The 19,764-nt window shown below is 54.3% G+C and overlaps 5 protein-coding genes across 12 annotated transcripts; 4 read left to right on the top strand and 1 right to left on the bottom strand.

Annotated features, from left to right (window-relative positions):
• The first annotated feature begins 192 nt into the window (after positions 1-192).
• On the top strand, positions 193-7,477 carry LOC108097158 (apoptosis-inducing factor 3). Of its 4 annotated transcripts, none has more exons than XM_017199285.2 (4): positions 193-303; positions 2,313-2,399; positions 2,474-2,607; positions 5,482-7,477. In XM_017199285.2, exons 1-4 carry the CDS (start codon positions 296-298, stop codon positions 7,200-7,202), a joined length of 1,950 nt encoding a protein of 649 aa, XP_017054774.1. In that variant the 5' UTR covers positions 193-295; the 3' UTR covers positions 7,203-7,477. The 4 variants fall into 4 exon arrangements, with proteins under 4 accessions (XP_017054774.1, XP_017054775.1, XP_017054777.1 ...); XM_017199286.2 differs by lacking the exon at positions 193-303 and adding an exon at positions 1,847-2,092; XM_017199288.2 differs by lacking the exons at positions 193-303; positions 2,313-2,399; positions 2,474-2,607 and adding an exon at positions 2,655-3,422.
• On the bottom strand, positions 4,409-5,453 carry LOC108097163. Its single transcript, XM_017199295.2, has one exon. It carries the CDS (start codon positions 5,290-5,292, stop codon positions 4,483-4,485), a length of 810 nt encoding a protein of 269 aa, XP_017054784.1. The 5' UTR covers positions 5,293-5,453; the 3' UTR covers positions 4,409-4,482.
• A 169-nt stretch (positions 7,478-7,646) lies between the features above and the next one.
• On the top strand, positions 7,647-8,833 carry LOC108097162. Its single transcript, XM_017199292.1, has 4 exons — positions 7,647-7,817; positions 7,880-8,224; positions 8,278-8,411; positions 8,477-8,833. The coding sequence occupies exons 1-4, from the start codon at positions 7,713-7,715 to the stop codon at positions 8,715-8,717; spliced, it is 825 nt and encodes a 274-aa protein (XP_017054781.1). The 5' UTR covers positions 7,647-7,712; the 3' UTR covers positions 8,718-8,833.
• A 176-nt stretch (positions 8,834-9,009) lies between these two features.
• Positions 9,010-11,791, top strand: LOC108097157. The gene is made up of 4 exons (XM_017199283.2): positions 9,010-9,252; positions 9,327-9,591; positions 9,660-11,171; positions 11,226-11,791. The coding sequence occupies exons 1-4, from the start codon at positions 9,135-9,137 to the stop codon at positions 11,356-11,358; spliced, it is 2,028 nt and encodes a 675-aa protein (XP_017054772.1). The 5' UTR covers positions 9,010-9,134; the 3' UTR covers positions 11,359-11,791.
• A 199-nt stretch (positions 11,792-11,990) lies between these two features.
• LOC108097156 (serine/threonine-protein kinase par-1) lies at positions 11,991-19,764 on the top strand. Of its 5 annotated transcripts, none has more exons than XM_017199279.2 (10): positions 11,991-12,510; positions 12,976-13,214; positions 13,374-14,199; positions 14,270-14,333; positions 14,848-15,134; positions 15,198-16,406; positions 16,476-16,739; positions 16,800-16,894; positions 16,984-18,826; positions 18,900-19,764. In XM_017199279.2, exons 3-10 carry the CDS (start codon positions 13,555-13,557, stop codon positions 19,005-19,007), a joined length of 4,515 nt encoding a protein of 1,504 aa, XP_017054768.1. In that variant the 5' UTR covers positions 11,991-12,510; positions 12,976-13,214; positions 13,374-13,554; the 3' UTR covers positions 19,008-19,764. The 5 variants fall into 5 exon arrangements, with proteins under 5 accessions (XP_017054768.1, XP_017054767.1, XP_017054769.1 ...); XM_017199278.2 differs by having other exon boundaries at positions 11,991-12,485; XM_017199280.2 differs by having other exon boundaries at positions 11,991-12,485; positions 13,019-13,214.

A 19,764-nucleotide genomic window follows, 5' to 3' on the forward strand; every position in this document is an offset into this window, starting at 1 on the left:
ACTTTTTCGCAGGTGTTGTCACCGGATTTCCAGGGCTAGGATAAAACCGGAATGTCATTTCTTCGGATTTCAATTGGATCGGCGTCTCTAATTTGTTCACGAGTGTGCCCGCCCCTTGGTTCCCAGGAATTGTCGTGCATTGTGGTCCCACTAAAAGCGCGCTCATTTTCGAACTGGTTCCTGAACAGGCAATTGCAAACAAGTTTTATGTTTTCCACCGGCTTCTGTAACTTAAGAAATAAAAAAAATGATATTAGACTTTCAGTTTAATATATATTATATGACATAACTTGCGATGGCTGGGTAAGTAGTACTGCATTTGTGTTTATATGTGTTTTCCGCCAGTACAGTAATGCAAGTAAGTACATGCCGTATTTAGGAGATTTATTTATCTGTGAACGTGCGTTGTGTTAGAAATGGAAGCGTGACATGACTTATATCGTGGCACGAAAGAAAATCAAAAAAAGGGATTAACATTTCCTTTTAGACCTTAAAAGCCAAGTAAATCTTGCGTGAATAGTAAAAATTATATATTTGTCTATTCAATATTTTTAAAACTGGAATAAGTGCAAAGTCGTTTCGCTTTTAGCAAGTTATTAAAAGAGAACCAAAATAAAATTAAATAAAATTTAGAAAACCATTTGCTTAGATGCAATGTTCAGAGTCTGATAAAAGCGCGTCGAACTCATAATTGTCGGGTGTCAAAATTTACCATAGCCAGAATTTGACGAAATGGGGCTTAAGGGGTTGATGTAGATACAATTGACATGGTTAAATTCCAGTATACTTTAGATAACATTTTTCGACCTGAAGATAAAATTAAATTGGAATAGGGCTTTGGTAGTTTATTGAAACATTCTGCTGGGAAAAAAACCAGAGGCACACTTTTCCTTACTATTTTGTTTGTGTTCATCGAAAAATAATCAAACAAATCCAAAGGCACAGAATGTACCTTATAAATAACACAATATCAACACCTTGTTTAGTGCAGGGCAACAAAGTTGCTCGTATCTGTAAGTTCAACATTTATCAATAGGTCTTTATAACGTGCTAAAGAAACATGCCTTTTCCAATTAATTATGAAAGTAGCTACACTAAGACTTCAAAAATACTTACTCAGCCCGGTTATTCCACTCGTAGTCATGAAAACCACAATCAGGCCTTGTTCTAGTTCCGCTGTCGGTGATGCAACTCTGCCGGCAAAGACTGCGCCACAGGGGAAACTGGCAACAGGTGGATCACGACACGAGTCTATTGGCCTGAGGCGCGACGAAGGCCTAGATATGTGTTACTCTATTTTTTGGTTCGCTGGCCATTGTGCTGGCCAGTGACGGCGAGGCGCAAAGCAAGTGGGGATTAGTGAAAGGAGGTACGCGGAGGAGATTAATTGGGAGTGAAGTGCGACGGCGGCAAGGTCGCGAGGCTTTTGTTAGTAAAATCAGAAGTATAACTTCTTGGGGAGTGGAGCGTGTATGGTATACACCAGCAGCCAACAAAATAATTTACTTCATCGGCAATGTTTAAAAAGTGGGTACTAATGGTGGGAATAAAAATTTGTTATACAAATTCAAGTATTTCATTGGTAGCATTCGAAATAATCCGTTCAACCTTTAAGACTGTTGCACTTGCACAACTAGTTAAAATCTTTGTTAAGAGTTCGACACTCAGCTACTCTGGGTTAGGGTGCGAAATTAGTAAGTGGTGCAAAAATGAAAAAAAAAATATTAGAACTCATTTGTTGAGAAACCCCAGTCAAAGGACTCCGGTCCCACCATCTTGGCCGCGTTTGTTGGTGAACACACAGCCTGGGTGTGTGTGCGTGTGTGATAGGGAGGCACCGAGCTTCCAGTTCCATGCCGTCCAGCGCCGAAGTTGCGGGCCATACGCGGCTGGCAGTTCACGCGCGTCGGACGTGCTCGCTCCTGCTACATTCCATTGCTCTCTGCGCTGCTCCCACGCTCTGGTTCCAGCGCTCCTGGACCATCTCGGCACAGACCTGTTGCACGCTCTCTCGGTCCCGCTCTCCGTCATCTCGGTCCACGCAATTCCAGTTGTTTTGTTTTTGTTATTGTTGTTCCTGCTGGTGAGAGTGGTGAGTGGTGAAGGGGAACGCGTTGTTGAACCATGTGCGCCTCAAAAACGTTCAGGAATCCGTAAAATCATCGGCGGATGATGAGTCAACCACCTGGAGAATAAACCCAAAGAAATGATTAAAGCTCGTTTGAATAACTAACTGATAACGCGCTTTAGCACATTGATTGATTGTTATTAAGTGGAAAGACAAAGCTCCTAACTGCGAACTTAATTTTTAGGTGGCAACCCTATCGAGCAGCTCTAAACTTTGCCAAAACGCAAGTTGGCATCAGAAACCCCTTCAGGATAATTGAGCTCCAGCCCAGGTAAAATCGTATTCCTGCTGGACATTGAGAATTACGTTTTTAATTGGAAATTTCCGAAACGAATCTCAAAACAGACAAACTTCGAGAATACTCAACGCCCACTCAATTCCGCCCCTTTTGCACCAGCGCCGCTTACACAAAATGGGTGCCATCAACTGCAAGGAGTACAAAACCACGGGCAGTACGCCGAAAAAAGAGAAATCTACAGGTAATTATAAGGGATTGTGTTTAATTTTAAAATATTGCATTTCGAGCTGCGAACGGAATCAGGTTAGCGAAAAGTAATTCCCCAATCTACGTCACAGGATAAGAATGCGATTTTAAAATTTTCCTACTAGCCTTTGAAGCATCGCACGCTGTGGTAATGTCGTAGATGATATGATAGCCACCATCGCCGTGTTCCCTTTACCAATCGAACAAGGCTAATAATTTGGGATTGGTTAGGAGAATGATAATGAGCCGCTTTTAGAGGGTTGTTACCGGAGTGGGGACGGGGATCCTAGATAATTGCCCCATCGCCATAAGTCGTAAATTGAGAAAGATATGTGTACAGCGACAGCGACAGCGAGCCGCTAGTTCGCTTTACGGCTTCGTCATTGCCACAGTAGATATTTACACGAAAAATACTTCAAACGAAACAAAAATCTTGGGGTTTGCTAACCGAGTTAAGTTGTAAAATTCTAGGCCCTTAAATTATGTCAATCCTGAGTTAAACACAGCGAAATCACAGTTTTTGGTAATTAAAGATCAAATTACCCTTGTGTGTGCCAACCGATTTCCACTGTACACCGCTTATGTTAGTCACCGCTATTGGCATTGCGCCTATGCCTCTTTCTCTGCCTATCGCTCTTGCGCTCTTTGGTGGGCCCCCAGTTCGCTTAAATCGGCGACTCCAGCGGTGGTCTCCAGTTCATTCGTTCATCAGCGCTGAGTGCTGCCGTTCAAGCGTTCTACAGTCCAGCTCTTTAGACAGCGGGACATTCTCTTAGCTCGAGCCTATCCTTTTCGGCAATACCTGATTTCGTGAGTCAAATTACTTATGTGAAACTTGTTCTCGTGCAATTGTTATTATTAGTACAATTTGGGCTGGTTGTTGACTCACTGAGTTGGACAAGGCCAACCGGTTTTGCATTCATGTTGTGGTTGAGTGTGTGTGGGAAACCCAGCTGTGCTAGCGAATCATTGCTAATTAGACATGAGATTTGAAAGAGGTAATATGTAAGTGTGTAGTAGAGCACCGAATTTTGACTTCAAGTTACTGAATTGTAATATGTATGCCAGCCAGGTATTACCTAATTTCATAGTTTAAACTCATTTGAAACCTTCGAATAGTTTCAATTTTTGTTGGCGACTAGTTTGTTCTTATGCACATCTTGTATACCGAAATTCTCTTTGCTCACATCGTATGCGTATTTAAAATGACTTGCTATTCGTGATATTAGTCCACACGTATCAAGTAGAGGGCCCGAATGTTTGATCTCCGATTAGTTCCCGTTCTTCCACACAAAAAAACCCAGCCTTATCGGTGATGTATCAGCGATATAAAATGCATACATCATAGCAGAGTCACTCGAGATAGGGCATGTAGACATTATAGCCGTATCAGAACCGACTAGAACAGAGCGGAACACACGTTTACAGGTGTTTCATTTTCCTCGTCGTCATCCGCTTTTCTTGATGACGTTGCAAAGTTTGGGCTTCGACATTGAAGAAGGTCGCATAGGTCAATCGATCGGCCCCTGTCGCTAAGATGTGCTTTGTTTTGGTCAGGTTGCCATCGATTGTCAATAGTCTTCCCTCATCGCGTGAGTACGAGTAATTGGTCTGCGAGTAAAATTAGTACTATCACCGAAATTTAACATGATAGGAATATGAGTGGTTTTAGACATAAAGTATCTATTACTAGTTTAAAATGTCTTTAGGATCTTATCAGATATCAATGGTGTTTTATACGATAGTTCTTGGCTGTGGCAAAGTGAATAAATTTATATTGATCCGCTGTGCAACGATTTAAAATTGGTTGTTTTTATTATTGATCGATCTGCTCAATCTTAGTAGACGTTTTAGTAGGGTTTTCTTGAGTTCAAACTTTTTTGGAGCCCTTTTTGGCCGCCAGGAGCTCCAATCGCGTGATGGCGTCATCCAGGAACCTGCGCTGTTCCTGCAGCTTGGGCAGAAGCTCCTCGGCGCTGAGTGGGTGGGTGGGTTTGGCCGCCACAATGCCAGCTGCAGTTCCAGTCGATTTCTCCGACTCAGCCCATCGACTCCGGAGAGCTGCCACGCCCACGGACGGCCTAAGCATGTCCAGCACTCGTTTGATAATGGAGGGGCTAGTCGGAACCTGTAGCTGGTCCTGCTGATGGTGGTGGTGATTGTGATTGTGCTGCTGGTCGCTGGCCACACTGCCCTGGGGAAACTCCGGCATGCTCAGTAGGGGTCCCCAGAGGAAGGAGCCCAGTCCGGGAGCCGCCGGCGGAACTGTTTCCGACGCGTGTCCCTCGGCCTGCTTTCCCTGGGAGGCAAAGCGTCCGTCCAGCAACTCCAGCTGGTGCTTCAGATCGTCCAGTTTGTGCTGCAGGTGCTCGAAGTCGGCGGTCAGGTTGATGGCCAGCCTCTGGGTCTCTCCAGTCTCGCCCTTGGAGATCCGCTCGAGGTTTTCTATTTGGAGGCCCAGCTGGTGGTCCCTCAGCTGCAGGTCGTCCAGCAGAAGTTGCGTCTCCGCCCGAGGCGGCTGCTCCATGAAGAGACGGGCTATCTCCGCCTGCAGCAGCTGCTTGTGCGTGCGCAGCGAACTGAGCTCCAGTTCCTGCAAGCTGCTGAGGTGCGGGCGGGCCAGGACGGAGCCCAGGATCGCCAGCAGTCCCAGCAAGAGTTCCGAACGCGAGCGAGGCATCTTCTTGAATGATCTTCGTTTCTACCTGAACAGCTAAACAGCAAGCGGCGCTCGACTTTCCCCTTTCCCCCGAACCCAAAACCCTAAAGAAACTGGAAAATTTTATGTACCCAGACGTCTACACACTCCCGTTATCGCATCTCAATCGCCGTTTCTTTTGCCCTTTTCTTTGCATGATGGCCTCGCCAGGTGGCGCCGTCGGCTCCTATCAGTCCAAGTGCAGCAACCAGAGTCCCAGCACCACCATGTCCACCGAAGCAGAGGCCTCCTCCCCGGATTGGGAGTACACCAGCGCCGTCGGCGTGGACTGCAACTACGCGGACCTGAAGAACAACGAGATGAAGCAGGTGGACTTCGACGAGGACAACCGCGTGCTGCTGGTGAAGCAGAACGACCGACTGCTGGCGGTGGGCGCCAAGTGCACCCACTACGGAGCCCCGCTCCAGACGGGCGCCCTCGGGCTGGGCCGCGTCCGCTGTCCCTGGCACGGCGCCTGCTTCAACCTGGAGACCGGCGACATCGAGGACTTCCCCGGCCTCGACTCGCTGCCCTGCTACCGCGTGGAGGTGGGCAACGAGGGCCAAGTGATGCTTCGCGCCAAGCGGTCCGACCTCGTCAACAGCAAGCGCCTCAAGAACATGGTGCGACGCAATCCCGATGACCAGCGGGTGTTCATTGTGGTCGGCGGCGGGCCGTCCGGCGCCGTGGCCGTGGAGACCATACGCCAGGAGGGCTTCACCGGCCGCCTGATCTTCGTATGCCGCGAGGACTATTTGCCCTACGACCGCGTCAAGATCTCCAAGGCCATGAGCCTCGAGATCGAGCAGCTGCGCTTCCGCGACGAGGACTTCTACAAGGCGTACGACATCGAGCTGTGGCAGGGAGTGGCCGCCGAGAAGCTGGACTCGGCCCAGAAGGAGCTGCACTGCAGCAACGGCTACGTGGTGAAGTACGACAAGATCTACATCGCCACCGGGTGCTCCGCCTTCCGACCACCCATTCCGGGCGTGGGTCTGGAGAATGTGCGCACTGTCCGCGAGCTGGCCGACACCAAGGCCATTCTGGCGGCGATCACTCCGGAGTCGCGCGTCGTGTGCCTGGGCTCCAGCTTCATCGCCCTGGAGGCGGCCGCCGGCCTGGTCTCCAAGGTGCAGAGTGTCACGGTGGTGGGCCGCGAGAACGTTCCGCTCAAGGCCGCCTTTGGCGCCGAGATCGGCCAGCGGGTGCTGCAGCTGTTCGAGGACAACAAGGTGACGATGCGCATGGAGAGCGGCATCGCGGAGATCGTGGGCAACGCGGAGGGCGCGGTGAGCGAGGTGGTGCTGGTGGACGGCACGCGGCTGCCCTGCGACCTGCTCATTCTGGGCACCGGCTCCAAGCTCAACACCCAGTTCCTGGCCAAGTCGGGCGTGAAGGTGAACCGCAACGGCTCCGTGGACGTCACCGACTTCCTGGAGTCCAACGTGCCGGACGTCTACGTGGGCGGCGACATAGCCAACGCCCACATCCACGGACTGGCCCACGACCGCGTGAACATCGGCCACTACCAGCTGGCCCAGTACCACGGACGCGTGGCAGCCGTAAACATGTGCGGCGGCGTCAAGAAGCTGGAGGCCGTGCCCTTCTTCTTCACCCTGATCTTCGGCAAGGGCATCCGGTACGCCGGCCACGGCTCCTACAAGGAGGTCATCGTCGACGGCAGCCTGGAGGACTTCAAGTTCGTGGCGTACTTCATCAACGAGGCTGACACGGTGACGGCGGTGGCCTCCTGTGGCCGCGACCCGGTCGTGGCCCAGTTTGCCGAGCTCATTTCGCAGGGCAAGTGCCTCGGACGAGGCCAGGTCGCCGATCCCGCCACCAGAGAGGAGTGGACCAAGAAGCTCGGCGAGCCGCTGCCCCAGGTGCGCTAAAAACCGCTAGGAACTCCGTGTGTATTACCATTGAGATTTGTTGTTAAATATCCATGCAATCGTTGAGTATTCATTACATGCTCGTATGCAACGCACTGAAAGGTGTCATCTTATCTGTGTATATTGATATTTGTAGTTCGGGGGAAGCTCCTAGAGTTCCTGCCGCGTTTGCCGCTTTTGGCGCACGATGAATGCTTTTTATCCCCTTGCCACAAATGTATTTTTTTAAGTCATGTTGGATTATTTTTGCTAAATAAAGTATTTTGACAGTGTAATTCCACCTCAAATTGTGCACTTTCGCTTTGATGGCATATCGAGCTGTGGGCTGCTGGGCCTGAAAACTATTCCCTGATCCGCTTCCTTGGTTTTCACCGAGCGTGCGGTCATATATGGAGATACGAACTGGAAATGCCATATTTCATTCATTTAACCAGCCCCCTTTCACTCAGCTGAACCGACTTTTTGCGTTAATATCGAAATTCCTAGTTTAACGCACATTAACTCCGATCGATGGCTTCTCCGGGTCGAGATCCCCAGGAAGCCGTCCAATCGCTACGCTTGCTTGACGAGGGCCTGAAGTTCTTTGCCACCAAGATGGGCGGCCACCAGCAAATGGTAGGGTTTTGGGCAACTATCAGTAGGAGGCTCTAGTAACTTACCCGCTTTCCGACGGACAGCTCTTACGGACGAGTTGTCAAGGACTGAGTCCGGAGGAGCGGCAGCAGCTGAACGAGTCGCTGGGCCAGTGCCTTGCCGGCATGTCCTTACTGGCGGCTATAGTGCGCTCGCGTCACCTGCGCCTGGACGTCGATCGGACGCTGCTGCTCGTGGAGCAGGCGGAGCTGGACGGCCAGCTCGAGGTGTGCGAGGAGCGCCTGCGGGTGGCGCAGTGCGAGCTGCAGGGTAAGCGGCTGGAGCTTCTGCATCAGATGGCAGCCACGGCCAGAATGGGCCAAAGCCTGGCTGCTGCCAAGGAGCGCATCCAGGAGCTGGAGGAGCGCAACCGAAAACTGGAAGATCTGGTAAGTGGAATTTTACGTGGAGCTGCTTCTTTATCTGGGTTACCTGTTCTCAGAGACAGGACAAAACGGACCTGTATGAGTCACGGGGCGTGATGTTGTGCTACCGGGGCTTTGACATCAGCCAGCAGTTAATCCTGACCAGGATGCGGGTGAACGACTTCGAGAACGCCTGTACGCAGCTGCGAAGGTATTGGGTGGAACTGATTGCACGGCCAGTGATCGTATCGGTTCTTCCTTCTCCTTTTTCCACAGGCGCATCCTGGAGCTGAAGCTGCGGCGTGTCCAGCGGCGACGGCTGCTCTGCCAGGAGGTGCAGCGACTGCGCCTGGCGCATGAGCAGCAAGTGCCCCCTGTTCTTGTGCATCTGTGGCACCGTCTCCGCTTTGTGTGGAACTGTGTGAACTGCCTGGCGCAGGTAACCGGCGTGGACCGTCCACAGGTTGAGGCGAAGAGCAAGATGGACGCCTTACATTTGTTCGTGGCGGGCTTTTAACAAACCGTTATTTGTTATCACTACACGTACATATATTGATTTATACTTTATCATTGTTAAAGTTGGCACATCAGGCTGAGCCTGATACAAATATAATTAAGTTTAGCAATTTCAAATGTTAATTATATTACTTCGTTTAAAAGCCCGCTTCAGTCAATTCACCGCGTCGGCCATTAAAAAAAACTGTGATTTAACGGCGAAAAACCAAGCTGGCAGCCCTGGCAGAAAAATTTATTTTGGGTGCGTGTCCCTACTTAGTGGGGAGTGTGTCGCTGCTAATTATCGACAGCAAATAGAAATCCGATAACGAAAGGCGAAACGGGAACGAACACGAAGAGGGCCTGGTAAACAAGCTAACTTAAATGCTCTGACAGCAACGGGCCGAGGACCAAGGACCAAGGACCGCGGACAGTGGCCATGGACCAATTCTCGCATGACCTGACTCTGGCGCTGGAGGAGACCTCGCTGATGGATAGGGCCAGTGGCGTCGGCAGGTGGGGCTCGCGCCGCAGGACACGTTCCACGGGCAATCTGCGTAAGTAGCAGTCGCCATCGCCTCCTTTTTCGTTCCGATCGGTAACTGGTAACTTTTCCATGCTGGGTGTTCAGCTTGCGCCCCCCAGCCCACTGAGGACTCCTCAAGCAGCCCCACGGACACCCTGAACGCCTTGGGCAACCACGGACACCACCACCAGACACATCACCCAAGTGCCAACGTCGACGGCCTGGACACGCACAATTTCCAGTTGCCTGCCAGCGACTCGGACGAGAAGGGGCAGGCGATGCTGCCCCTCCGTTTGCCACTCACTCTGACCGGTCGCACGGGCGCCCTAGAGTCCGACTCGCTGAACGAGACCACCTTCAGTCCGGCCAGGTAAAATGGTTCACTTGTCCTTCTGAAGTCCACGGCCACTAACCACTAACTCGCCCCCCAACTCGCAGATTCTACAAGCCCAACTCACGGAGAAAACGAAAGATCAAGCGCATGTCCATGGAGTTTGAGTTCAGTAAGGACACATCACACAGCTTCACCGAGTCGCCGTTGCAGCCCGGTATGCTGAGCGGAACCGCCACCGGAACCATACGCAAACGCCTGCTCAAAATGGACGCTGCCGGGCACCGCTCGCATCTGTTCTTCTGCGGCAAGCGCAAGCGCTCCAACCGCGACCGCTACCACGAGCAGGAGTCGGCCAAGCTGTACGCTTCGCCCTATCCGCAGCTGGAGGAGCATCACATGCAGCAGCAGCACCTGCAGCAGCGGATGCGACCGCGCAGCTACTCCTCCACGTCAAAGCCGCTCAGCGATCGCCTGCTCCCTCTAAACAAGGGGCTGCTCTCAAAGATCAACCGCATGGCTGCCCAAGGCCAGCAAGCCGCGCCGACCCGAAAGACTGACAACAGGGCCAGGGAGTCGGAGGGCCCGCAGCCAGATGAGAAGGGCCATGAGATGGAGGAGCTGCCCAAGCAAACGGACGTGGCCAAGAGCCTGCCCCCGCCTAGTGGCGAACCCGACCTAAGCTCCTTCAGCATGGACACCATTGTCCCTGTAGCTGATGTTGACGCCTTGCTGCTGAGCTCGCCACCAGCTGCTCCGCTACTGCGCAAGAAGACCCAGGGCCACGTGCAGGTGCCCGGCCACAGCAGCGGCAGCATCGCCCCCAAGACGCACCGCCGTCGTCGCTTCCAAACGCTGCCACAGCCCCCGATGCAGTCACAAGCCCAATCCATGGACTGCAGCGAGCTCTACGACTTCCTCAGCTCCAGTTCGCTGAGCTCCTCCTCGGACAGTGAGGCGGAAGCGGGTGGTCATCGGCGGCACGACACCGACCGCGAGGGCGACGATGAGCTGACCGACTGGCCTGGGAACGAATTCGGACCCGGAGCTAGGTACGATCCGAAGAGAAAGCTCACCAAGAAGTCAATGCTGCCTCAAATTCGATCGGACGAAACAATCGGCGAGGACGACACCTTGATGTCCGGCACCGAGGCGGGGGCGTCGGCAATGGAGCCTCCGCCAAAATCTCCGGCCCAGCCACCGGAATCTCTACAGGATCTGTCCCGCTTTCAACCGATCGAAATCGAAATTTTGAACGCCTGCTCCGAAATGGAAACGAATGTGGATGGGGCCATTTCGGCTCCGCGGCAAATCGAGAGTGAGATGTCCGGCGAGACCTCGAATCCGTTCCTCTCCTCGTCGCCACCAGGGCAGGCTGTGGGAGAGGAGGTGCGTGAGATCCGCGCCGGATGTCGCCGCATCAACGGCGAGCGACCAGGATTTAGCATCAAGATGAGCGTGAACGAGCGCATAGCCCGATTCCTGCAGGATCCGCAGCAGGCACAGATCCGACTGCCTGACATCGAGCTGAACGAGCCAGACGGCGTGTGCAACCTGGCCACGCTCTACTCCCTGACCATGGTGATGGAGCACGGCTGCACGGTGCTCACCAAGACCAGGTGAGAAAGGTTGGCATGGGTCTCAGTCAGTCATCTAACAGTTTACTTTTGCAGGAACACCACACAGACGGTGAGCGTGGATTACCTTCAGCATGGTTTGCAGCCGCGCACCGATCTCTTCGGCGACTTCAAGCGGCGCTGCTACGGGGAGGAGGAGGAGCAGAAGCAACTCCCATCCCAGAAATGAGACATATTAATCAAAACTAGACCAATCCCCTGCCAATGCAGGCGTGGAGCGAGCACCCCTCGGAGTAAAACTCCTGGCGATCGGATCCACGAGCATCGCTGGGGTGGATAAGCCCGTGCACTAAGAATGCTTTTAGCGTGTTTTTTGTGAAACCTGTTCCATGTACATAAGTTGCATCGGTTCGTGTATATACTAATTGACTACGTTTGGGGAAGGCGCCAGCCTGTTGGACCCCGAATCCCAGATCCCAGATCCGGTCGCTTTGTCTGAAACTAAAACTTGGAAACGAGCGGGATGCCACGTCCCAGACAAAGAGAGAGACATGAGCGACCGGAAGCCGTTGGCAGTCGTTCCACTGTACAAACTATATGTGTAAGACCTCCAGCGAATATGAACATAAGAAATATATACATATGTGTAGTCATAACCAAAACGTATCAGGTTTTAAATTGTGGTTAGAGCGTCAGCGGAATGTGTGTCGAAGGTTTTATAAAAGGCTTTCGATTTGTTAGTAAATATATATATGCATGTATATATGTAAACTGTTAACAATAACTTACCCACAGTGGCGCGGAATTCAAATGTGGTAAATGCTGGCAGCCAATTCCGTCGGACTTCCCACCCCCACGAAAATGTCGGCGCACGCGCAGTGGCTAAACTGGGAGCTCGTCTGCTTGGCAACCCTTTTTGCTAGTAAACGCTACCGATTGGCGTTGGGTGCTCGGCAATCGGCTCTTGGAACTTGGCACTTAGCACTCACTTGGCAACCCTCGCTGCTGGGGGTCGAAAAACGAGGGGCAAGTGGGCGGAGCGGAGTGGAGTGGGGCAGACGAGCGCCGAGCTTGCGTCAAGTGCGGACGCCAGTTGGACGCAGTTCGGGATTGGAGGCAGCCACGTTTCCTAGTCATCCGCCGTGTGTGCAGCATCGCCTGTGTCTCTTCCGTTCCGTGCCGCAAGTGTGGCGTTCCGCGAGCGAGATGTGAAGCGGATCCTCGCCAGCGTTCATCCTCTCATTATCATTAAAGGGACCCAGTTGCCCACGCTTGGACTGAAGGCTCCGCTTCTCTCTTCTTGAATTTCCATTGCGGACCGGCGACGCTTGTGTTTTTGCGTTTGCACGTCCAACGGTAATTCGGGGAATCGCTTTCCAGGGTGAGGATAGGGATCCACACCAGGCACTGCTCCTGCTGCACTGAACTTTTCGTTCTGCGTCCTGCAGTGGTCAAGGGCTGCCAAGGGCTTTCCACGATTTCCGCAATCCAATGCGGCTGCTTATTGATTTTTCACCAACACTCACGCACACACTCAACCGCACACTGGCACCCACACACGGGCCAACAAATGCAGTTCGGGCATTTTAGCCGTTTTTTAGCTAAAAACTAGCCATCTTGAATGCGGAAGTTAAACGCCAGCCATTTTTTATTTGGGCTTCTTGTGTGGCCTGCATTAACGAACAATGCAGCATACTTTTGAGACACACTAAAACATCAGCTTCTGTTTACTTTGAGAGCCAAATATGTGGTTGAGAGGTGCATTGATATAAAAGTGAACTCGATAGTTTTTTCACATTAGCCAGAAAATATTGATTGTTCAATTATTTCTTGATTTTGATTCTAGAACGACAGATAATTATTTAATTGTTTTAACTAAAATGCGACAGCACTGCCATAAATAGAGAGAGCGGGGAAGAGCGCATACCCACACTCAAGAACAGTGGCTTTGCTGGCTGGTAACGTCCGAAAGCCATACACACACACACACACTCACACAATCAGTAAGCTGAGCTAATCTCTTATCATCCGACGACTATTCCTCCCCCTCTAAGCCACCCCTCTCAGTGGGCTTCGGCGGTATAGGTAAAATACTACATTATACATCTTCTGTAATTTGCGTTTAACATTAAATTACACAAATGTTCCTCGTTAAATGTTTTAATATGCCTTAATCTAGTAACGGAAACCCCTTTCCCCTTTTTTCCATAACGTTCACTTTTACTTACTCTTCTAACTTTCTAGTTTTTCTACCAGTGTAAGAGTGCTGCCATGCAGCAGGCGATGAGTCCGCTCCGTGCAATCGCAGCATGCAGTGCGAGCATGTGCATCATCACCTCGACGTCGATGTCGATCGCGATCCCCGACGCTCTCCGCCTCTCGCTCTCCGTGTGAGTTTTCCCGCCAAGGGTGGCGCAGTTGGAAAATGAGCGCGTGCGAGGCGGCGGCCGCAGGCGAGGACGGGACCTCGTCCAAGTCCAAGTCCAAGTCCGAGGAGAGCCAGCCGCCGGAGGATCAGCAGAAGCAGCAGCAGCAGCAGCTAGACAAGCAAGACAAGTGCGAGAAGCAGATATACAAACAGCAGCAGGAGAAGCACCCGCAGAATGACAAGGCCGAGGCGGAGGTCCCGGAGCAGCCCAGTCCACACCTGCAGATGGCCATACGGAGCTCCGTGCTCCTGGACGCCGGGGCCGCTGCTCCCTCGATCGATGCGCTGGTGGCCTGCAAGGATGCACTGCTCGCCCAGAAGCTGTTCGTCAGCGGCGGAGGCGCCACGCCCGGACCCAGCTCCTCGTCCTCGTCCGCGGCGGTGGGAGCGGGTGGGGTCAGCGGCAAGGACCTGCTCAAGCTGAAGGAGCCGATGCGCGTGGGCTTCTACGACATCGAACGCACCATCGGCAAGGGCAACTTCGCCGTGGTCAAGCTGGCCCGGCACCGCATCACCAAGAACGAGGTGGCCATCAAGATCATCGACAAGTCGCAGCTGGACCAGACCAACCTGCAGAAGGTCTACCGCGAGGTGGAGATCATGAAGCGCCTCAAGCACCCGCACATCATCAAGCTCTACCAGGTGAGCCCTACCAGGTCGCCACATCCCGCCTAGAATCGCTGTCTACATGTAAAGTTAATCCATTTCGCAGGTTATGGAGACCAAGAACATGATCTACATCGTGTCGGAATACGCCAGCCAGGGCGAGATCTTCGGTGAGTGAGCCCCTTTGCAATGCTCTCGCAATATCGGTTATATATAAATGAATATCATATACAAATGATACAGAGAGATTGTGGTAAAACAAGAAAAAAAACTATCTAACTATGCAGCTTGTTAGGGAATTGAAATACAAACTTTTAGATGTGCCACTCTGAAACCAAAGATCATTTCGAAAGTGCGGGTTTTTAGTCAATTTTCCGCAGACTGGCTTTAAAATAAATAAACTAACTAATGTACAATTAGCTATTAGAGGTATGTCACTTTAAGTCGGAGATCATTTGAAAAGGTTAAGGCTTTAGAAGGGTTTGGCTCTTCAAACCAATCCCTTCAGCAAACCCATTCATTGAAATATCGAAAAGGGTTCAAAAGCTGAATGCATTTCTTAGAGACCAAGCCACAAGCTGAAGCATCGCCGCCATCAATAGAATATGTTCACCATCGACCAGAGACTAATCCGCTGAATACCTTCATCTATCCATCCATCCATCCATCCACCCATCCACCCAGATTACATTGCGAAGTACGGACGAATGTCGGAGTCGGCGGCCAGGTACAAATTCTGGCAGATCATCTCGGCGGTGGAGTACTGCCACAAGAAGGGCATCGTGCACCGCGACCTGAAGGCCGAGAACCTGCTCCTGGACCTCAACATGAACATCAAGATCGCGGACTTCGGCTTCTCGAACCACTTCAAGCCGGGCGAGCTGCTGGCCACCTGGTGCGGCTCGCCGCCGTACGCGGCTCCCGAGGTCTTCGAGGGCAAGCAGTACACCGGTCCGGAGATCGACATCTGGGTGAGTTTATATTATAGAGCATAGTATATATGCTAAACCAAGTACCCCCCTCCACCCATCCAGTCGCTGGGCGTGGTCCTCTACGTGCTGGTCTGCGGCGCCCTGCCTTTTGATGGGTCCACGCTGCAGAGCCTGCGGGACCGCGTCCTCTCCGGCCGCTTCCGCATCCCGTTCTTCATGAGCTCCGAGTGCGAGCACCTCATCCGGCGCATGCTGGTGCTGGAGCCGACGCGGCGCTACACCATCGAGCAGATCAAGCGCCACCGCTGGATGTGCCCCGAGCTGCTGGAGCACGTCCTCATCGCCAAGTACAACCTGGGCGCCGAGCGGCAGGCGAGTCTGGAGCCCAGCGAGGACATCCTGCGCATCATGGCCGAGTACGTCGGCATCGTGCCGGACAAGACGCGGGCCAGCCTCAAGAAGAACACCTACGACCACGTGGCGGCCATCTACCTGCTCCTGCAGGACCGCGTCAGCCACAAGAAGGAGCAGAGCAACGGCTCCGTGTCCTCGTCCTCGTCCGTGTCCTCCTCCTCGAGTCGAATGCTCTTCAAGAGCACCAAGATCGAGCAGCAGCAGCAGGCGCCACAGCACCCACATCCACATCCACAGCAGCAGCAGCAGCAGCAGTCCAAGACAATATCAACCAGCTCGATCCTGGCCAAGGATCAGGGCCACAAAAGACTTAGCCGCCATCAGACGGTGCTCATGAGCGAGCGGACGGCCCACGCCGGGTCGACGCCCACCGGTCCCCCAATGGACACCCCGTCCGCACACGCCTACTACGCCAAGTACGGCCCCCTGCAGCTGCCACTCCCACTCCCACTGCCCCTGCCCGGCCACGCCCACCTGGACAGCTACCTCAACGGAGCGGGAGCTGCAGCAGGAGCAGGAGCGGGAGCGGGAGGAGGTGAGCCCCTCGATCCCCCGGGGATCCCCCTGCCCATGCGGTACACTCCCCTGCCGGCGGCCGCCTCGCCCGCCCCCTCCAACTGCTCCTCCACGTCCGCCTCCTCGCGGATCGGCCGCCAGAGCCACCCTGGAGGAGCCTCCTCCTCGGCGCGGAGCCACCGGCCGGTGGCCATCTCGCTCAGCATCGACCACAATCCCTCGCTGGCCAACCTGCGCTGCCGGGAGATGATGGAGGCGGGGGGCGGACCCATCGGCGGCGCCTGTGTGGGAGTGCCGCTGGCGTCCAAGCAGCTCCACCAGACCATCAGCGAGTACATAATCAAACAGAGCACCGAAGACTGCCGGGCGCTGCTGCAGCAGGTGGGTTCTCCTCGATCGCACCTGGGGGTGTTTCTGATCCATGTCTTCCCTTTCCGATCTCCACTTCAGTCCACAGCTGTGGCGGAGGCCAGTGGCAAGGAGGAGGCCTCGAAGGCGGAGGAGGCTCCTCCGCCCGCTGCCACCACGCCCACCTCCACCTCCACGCCCACGTCCAACGCAGCTGAGGCAGCCAGCGGCAAGACAACGAAGGCCATGTCCAGCTCGAGCAGCTTCGACTCGAAGGCCAATCTCGGCCAGAGCTTCCGCTACAAGATGTCGGCGGAGGCCAGCAAGCTGTTCCAGACGCTCCAGGAGAGTCCCCTGCCAGTGGAGGTGAGTGGCAAGCAATCTTACCAATCTGATCCGATCCTCTGATCCTCCGATCCTCCCCAGCAACGGGCCAAGCGACGCGGGCATCTGGCGAGCACAAACGGGAGTGGCGGCGACTCCGGCCAGGAGGCGAACGAGTCCAAGTCGAACGGCGACAGGTGAGTCCCCACTCCATTGACGCACTGCTAGTGTCCCATTCCAATGAACGGCTTCGTCCACCACCAATGGCTCTATCTTGGTCCCACAGCCGCCAGGAGAAGAAGGTGCTGGCCCAGGGCAGCTCCAGCACGGACGAGGGCTGCGAGACGGACCAGGGCAACGACGGACGCGACGGCTCCGTCTCGCAGGAGTCGAAGGGCAACGGCGGACCCACCTCGCACTCCAGCAGTGACCTGACCCACCTGGCCGGCGCCTCCGGGGCCTCCTCCGGGCAGAGCCACCGGATGCGCTCCTACGCCAGCAGCAGCTCCTCCAGCGGAGTGCTCGCCGGGAGCTACTCGAAGAGCCTCAGCCAGAACCTGAGTCGCGGCTCCTCGAAGAGCAACTGCAGCGGGCCCTACGACAGCCTGGACTTCGCCCTGCCCTCCGGCAAGGGCAGCCTGCCCTCCTGCATGGGCTCCGCCTCCATGCTGGCCACGCCCACGCCGACGGCCACTCCGACGCCCGCCTCCGCCGGAGCCCTCTCCTCGGAGCACTCGTCGGAGCGGTCGCTCTACGGGAGCCACAGCTCGTGCATCCACATGCCCGGCCTGGGAGTCGGACTGGGAGCCGGCGCCCTGGCCCTCGGACTGGGCCTCCCGCAGAGCTCGGCCTCCACGCCCACGCCGAACCCGACTCCGCCGCCGCCGCCCGGAGGAGCTCCGTTCCTGGACAAGCGCTCGCCCATCCACTTCCGCGAGGGACGGCGGGCGAGCGACGGACTGGTGGCCCAGGGGCTCCTCAGCTCCGGCTCCCTTCTGGGGACCAGTCGCGTCTACGGCAGCTACCGCTACGAGCAGGCCAAGCGGCACGGCTGGCTGGAGATCCAGCAGCTGCAGCAGGAGGCGGCGATGCATCCGCACCAGCATCCGCATCCGCATCCGCATTCGCATCATAATCAGCTGCAGCACCAGCACTCCCATCCCCACTCCCATTCCCATACGCATTCGCATACCCATCAACATCCGCATCCACATCCGCATCCGCATCCGCAGGCTTTCGGGTTGGAGGAGCTCTGTCAATTTCCGAACAGTCAATTCTACGCGCTGCCCGGCAAGCACCATCCGCTGCTGACGCTGCCGCACCACCACCAAGGACACCAAGGACACCCAGTGCAGCACCACCACCCTGGCCACCACCCGCTGTTCCACCCGGGCCACAACCACCAGCCACAGCTGCTCCTGGACAGCGCCGCTGGCGGGGATCTGTACGGACACGGCTGCTACGCTCCGCCTCCGCCGCCGCCAGGACTCTACCCCCACCACCCGCTGAACCAGCTGGGAGTGGGAGTGGGAGTGGGCGTTCCCGTGGGTGTGGGCATGGGCGTTCCTGTCGCCATGTCGCCGATGCAGAAGCCCCCGCTGCAGCAGCAGCTCCTGCAGCACCGCCTGCTGCAGCAGAAGCGCCAGCTCTTCCAGAAGCAGTACGCCCTGGAGGCTCAGCTGGCCGCCGGACGCCACCACCACCACCAGCAGCACCACCAGTCGGGCCACCACCACTTCGGCCACGGACTGGGACACCCGCCGCCGCCGCCTCCGCCAGCTCCGGCTCCCCCGCCCGCTCCCGCTCCCGAGCAGCACCTGGCCGAGGAGCTGTACGAGCTGGCCCTGCTCGAGCGGCCCAGGAGCGGCACTCCGCGGCTGCAGCACTCGATGACGATGCCCGGGGCGCACGCCTTCAGCCAGATGAACCTGAAGACCTCCTACATCAGCCAGGCGGAGCAGCCAGGTGGTCAGTCGGTCCAGTCCAACGGAGGCGCTCTCGCGGATCGCGGGGCATCCTCGGCGTCCGCGGAATCCTGCTCGGCGCCTCCGTCCACGGCGCCTAGCACGCCTACAGTGAAGTGCAAGCCAGCCACGCCCCACGGGCACAGCCTGGAGGAGGACTACCATGTGAGTAGAAGGTTGCCCTTTTGGGATAACAGATGGATAACCCAATCCGAATCTAAATCGTCTTTCTCGGCAGACGGCGGCGCCGGTGCTCAGCCTCTTCGCTCCCAACTGGCAGTCGCTGGTGAAGCCGCTCAGCGAGAGTCCCATCCTCGAGATCTCCGAGCACCTGGAGTCGGTTTGAAGGGGCGGAAGCGGATGTGGGAATGCTCATGCTCAGTGGGGGGAAGGAACTACTATGTAGGTGCCGGAAGGGCCACCTTTTTATTACGCTCGCAATCGCAATTACGAATTACGAAATACGAATTAGTTGATCCATATACGATATACAGCCATATACATATACATACATAGCCTTTACACGTACGTATACCTACATATACCGAAGCGGATGCGGATGCGGATGCGGATGCATCTTAACTGAAGCAGATGCCGAAGCGACGAGCGACGCCGTAATATTGGAAAATTTAGTTGTGTTACTAGCCTTAAGTAGTCCAAGTTTCATACGCATACACGCAGCCATATACAATATGTATATTGATAATAATAGCGTTAAGCTATAGCCCTACTTACTATACGACGACACTATACACTGTGCGTTTACACACTACACACTATATAGTATGGAATGCATTAGTAGCATTGCCCCGCGAACTCGGAACTCCGTTGGGCGGATCGCGGATCGATCGGATCGCGGATCGGATGGGAACGACGTAACTACATATATCAATTATTCGAAGCATTTATTGGGGGCAGGGGGTGTATCCCTATTCGGATATATCCATTATGTATTGGTACAATAATTAGCGACAAGCAAAAAAAAAAAAAGAAAACAAAAACGAAAGAAAAACTAAAACAAAACTAAACAAACATCGATTGTTCTTAAACATGGAATTCAAATGTAAACCAGATATTAAAGTCATTTGGTATAAAATGCAAAA

This window comes from Drosophila ficusphila, unplaced genomic scaffold (genome assembly GCF_018152265.1).
Source record: "Drosophila ficusphila isolate 14025-0441.05 unplaced genomic scaffold, ASM1815226v1 contig_198, whole genome shotgun sequence".
Lineage (NCBI taxonomy): Eukaryota > Metazoa > Arthropoda > Insecta > Diptera > Drosophilidae > Drosophila > Drosophila ficusphila.

Coding starts and splice junctions, on each gene's coding strand:
- LOC108097163 (XM_017199295.2), bottom strand. CDS start 5,292: ATGCCTCGCTCGCGTTCGGAACTCTTGCTGGGACTGCTGGCGATCCTG.
- LOC108097156 (XM_017199279.2), top strand. CDS start 13,555: ATGAGCGCGTGCGAGGCGGCGGCCGCAGGCGAGGACGGGACCTCGTCC. Junction 14,200..14,269: donor ACATCATCAAGCTCTACCAG/GTGAGCCCTACC, acceptor TCCATTTCGCAG/GTTATGGAGACCAAGAACAT. Junction 16,895..16,983: donor TCCAAGTCGAACGGCGACAG/GTGAGTCCCCAC, acceptor TTGGTCCCACAG/CCGCCAGGAGAAGAAGGTGC.
- LOC108097162 (XM_017199292.1), top strand. CDS start 7,713: ATGGCTTCTCCGGGTCGAGATCCCCAGGAAGCCGTCCAATCGCTACGC. Junction 7,818..7,879: donor TGGGCGGCCACCAGCAAATG/GTAGGGTTTTGG, acceptor TCCGACGGACAG/CTCTTACGGACGAGTTGTCA. Junction 8,225..8,277: donor ACCGAAAACTGGAAGATCTG/GTAAGTGGAATT, acceptor ACCTGTTCTCAG/AGACAGGACAAAACGGACCT.
- LOC108097157 (XM_017199283.2), top strand. CDS start 9,135: ATGGACCAATTCTCGCATGACCTGACTCTGGCGCTGGAGGAGACCTCG. Junction 9,253..9,326: donor ACGTTCCACGGGCAATCTGC/GTAAGTAGCAGT, acceptor CTGGGTGTTCAG/CTTGCGCCCCCCAGCCCACT. Junction 9,592..9,659: donor ACCACCTTCAGTCCGGCCAG/GTAAAATGGTTC, acceptor CCCAACTCGCAG/ATTCTACAAGCCCAACTCAC.
- LOC108097158 (XM_017199285.2), top strand. Junction 2,400..2,473: donor ATAATTGAGCTCCAGCCCAG/GTAAAATCGTAT, acceptor ATCTCAAAACAG/ACAAACTTCGAGAATACTCA. Junction 2,608..5,481: donor GAAAAAAGAGAAATCTACAG/GTAATTATAAGG, acceptor TGGCCTCGCCAG/GTGGCGCCGTCGGCTCCTAT.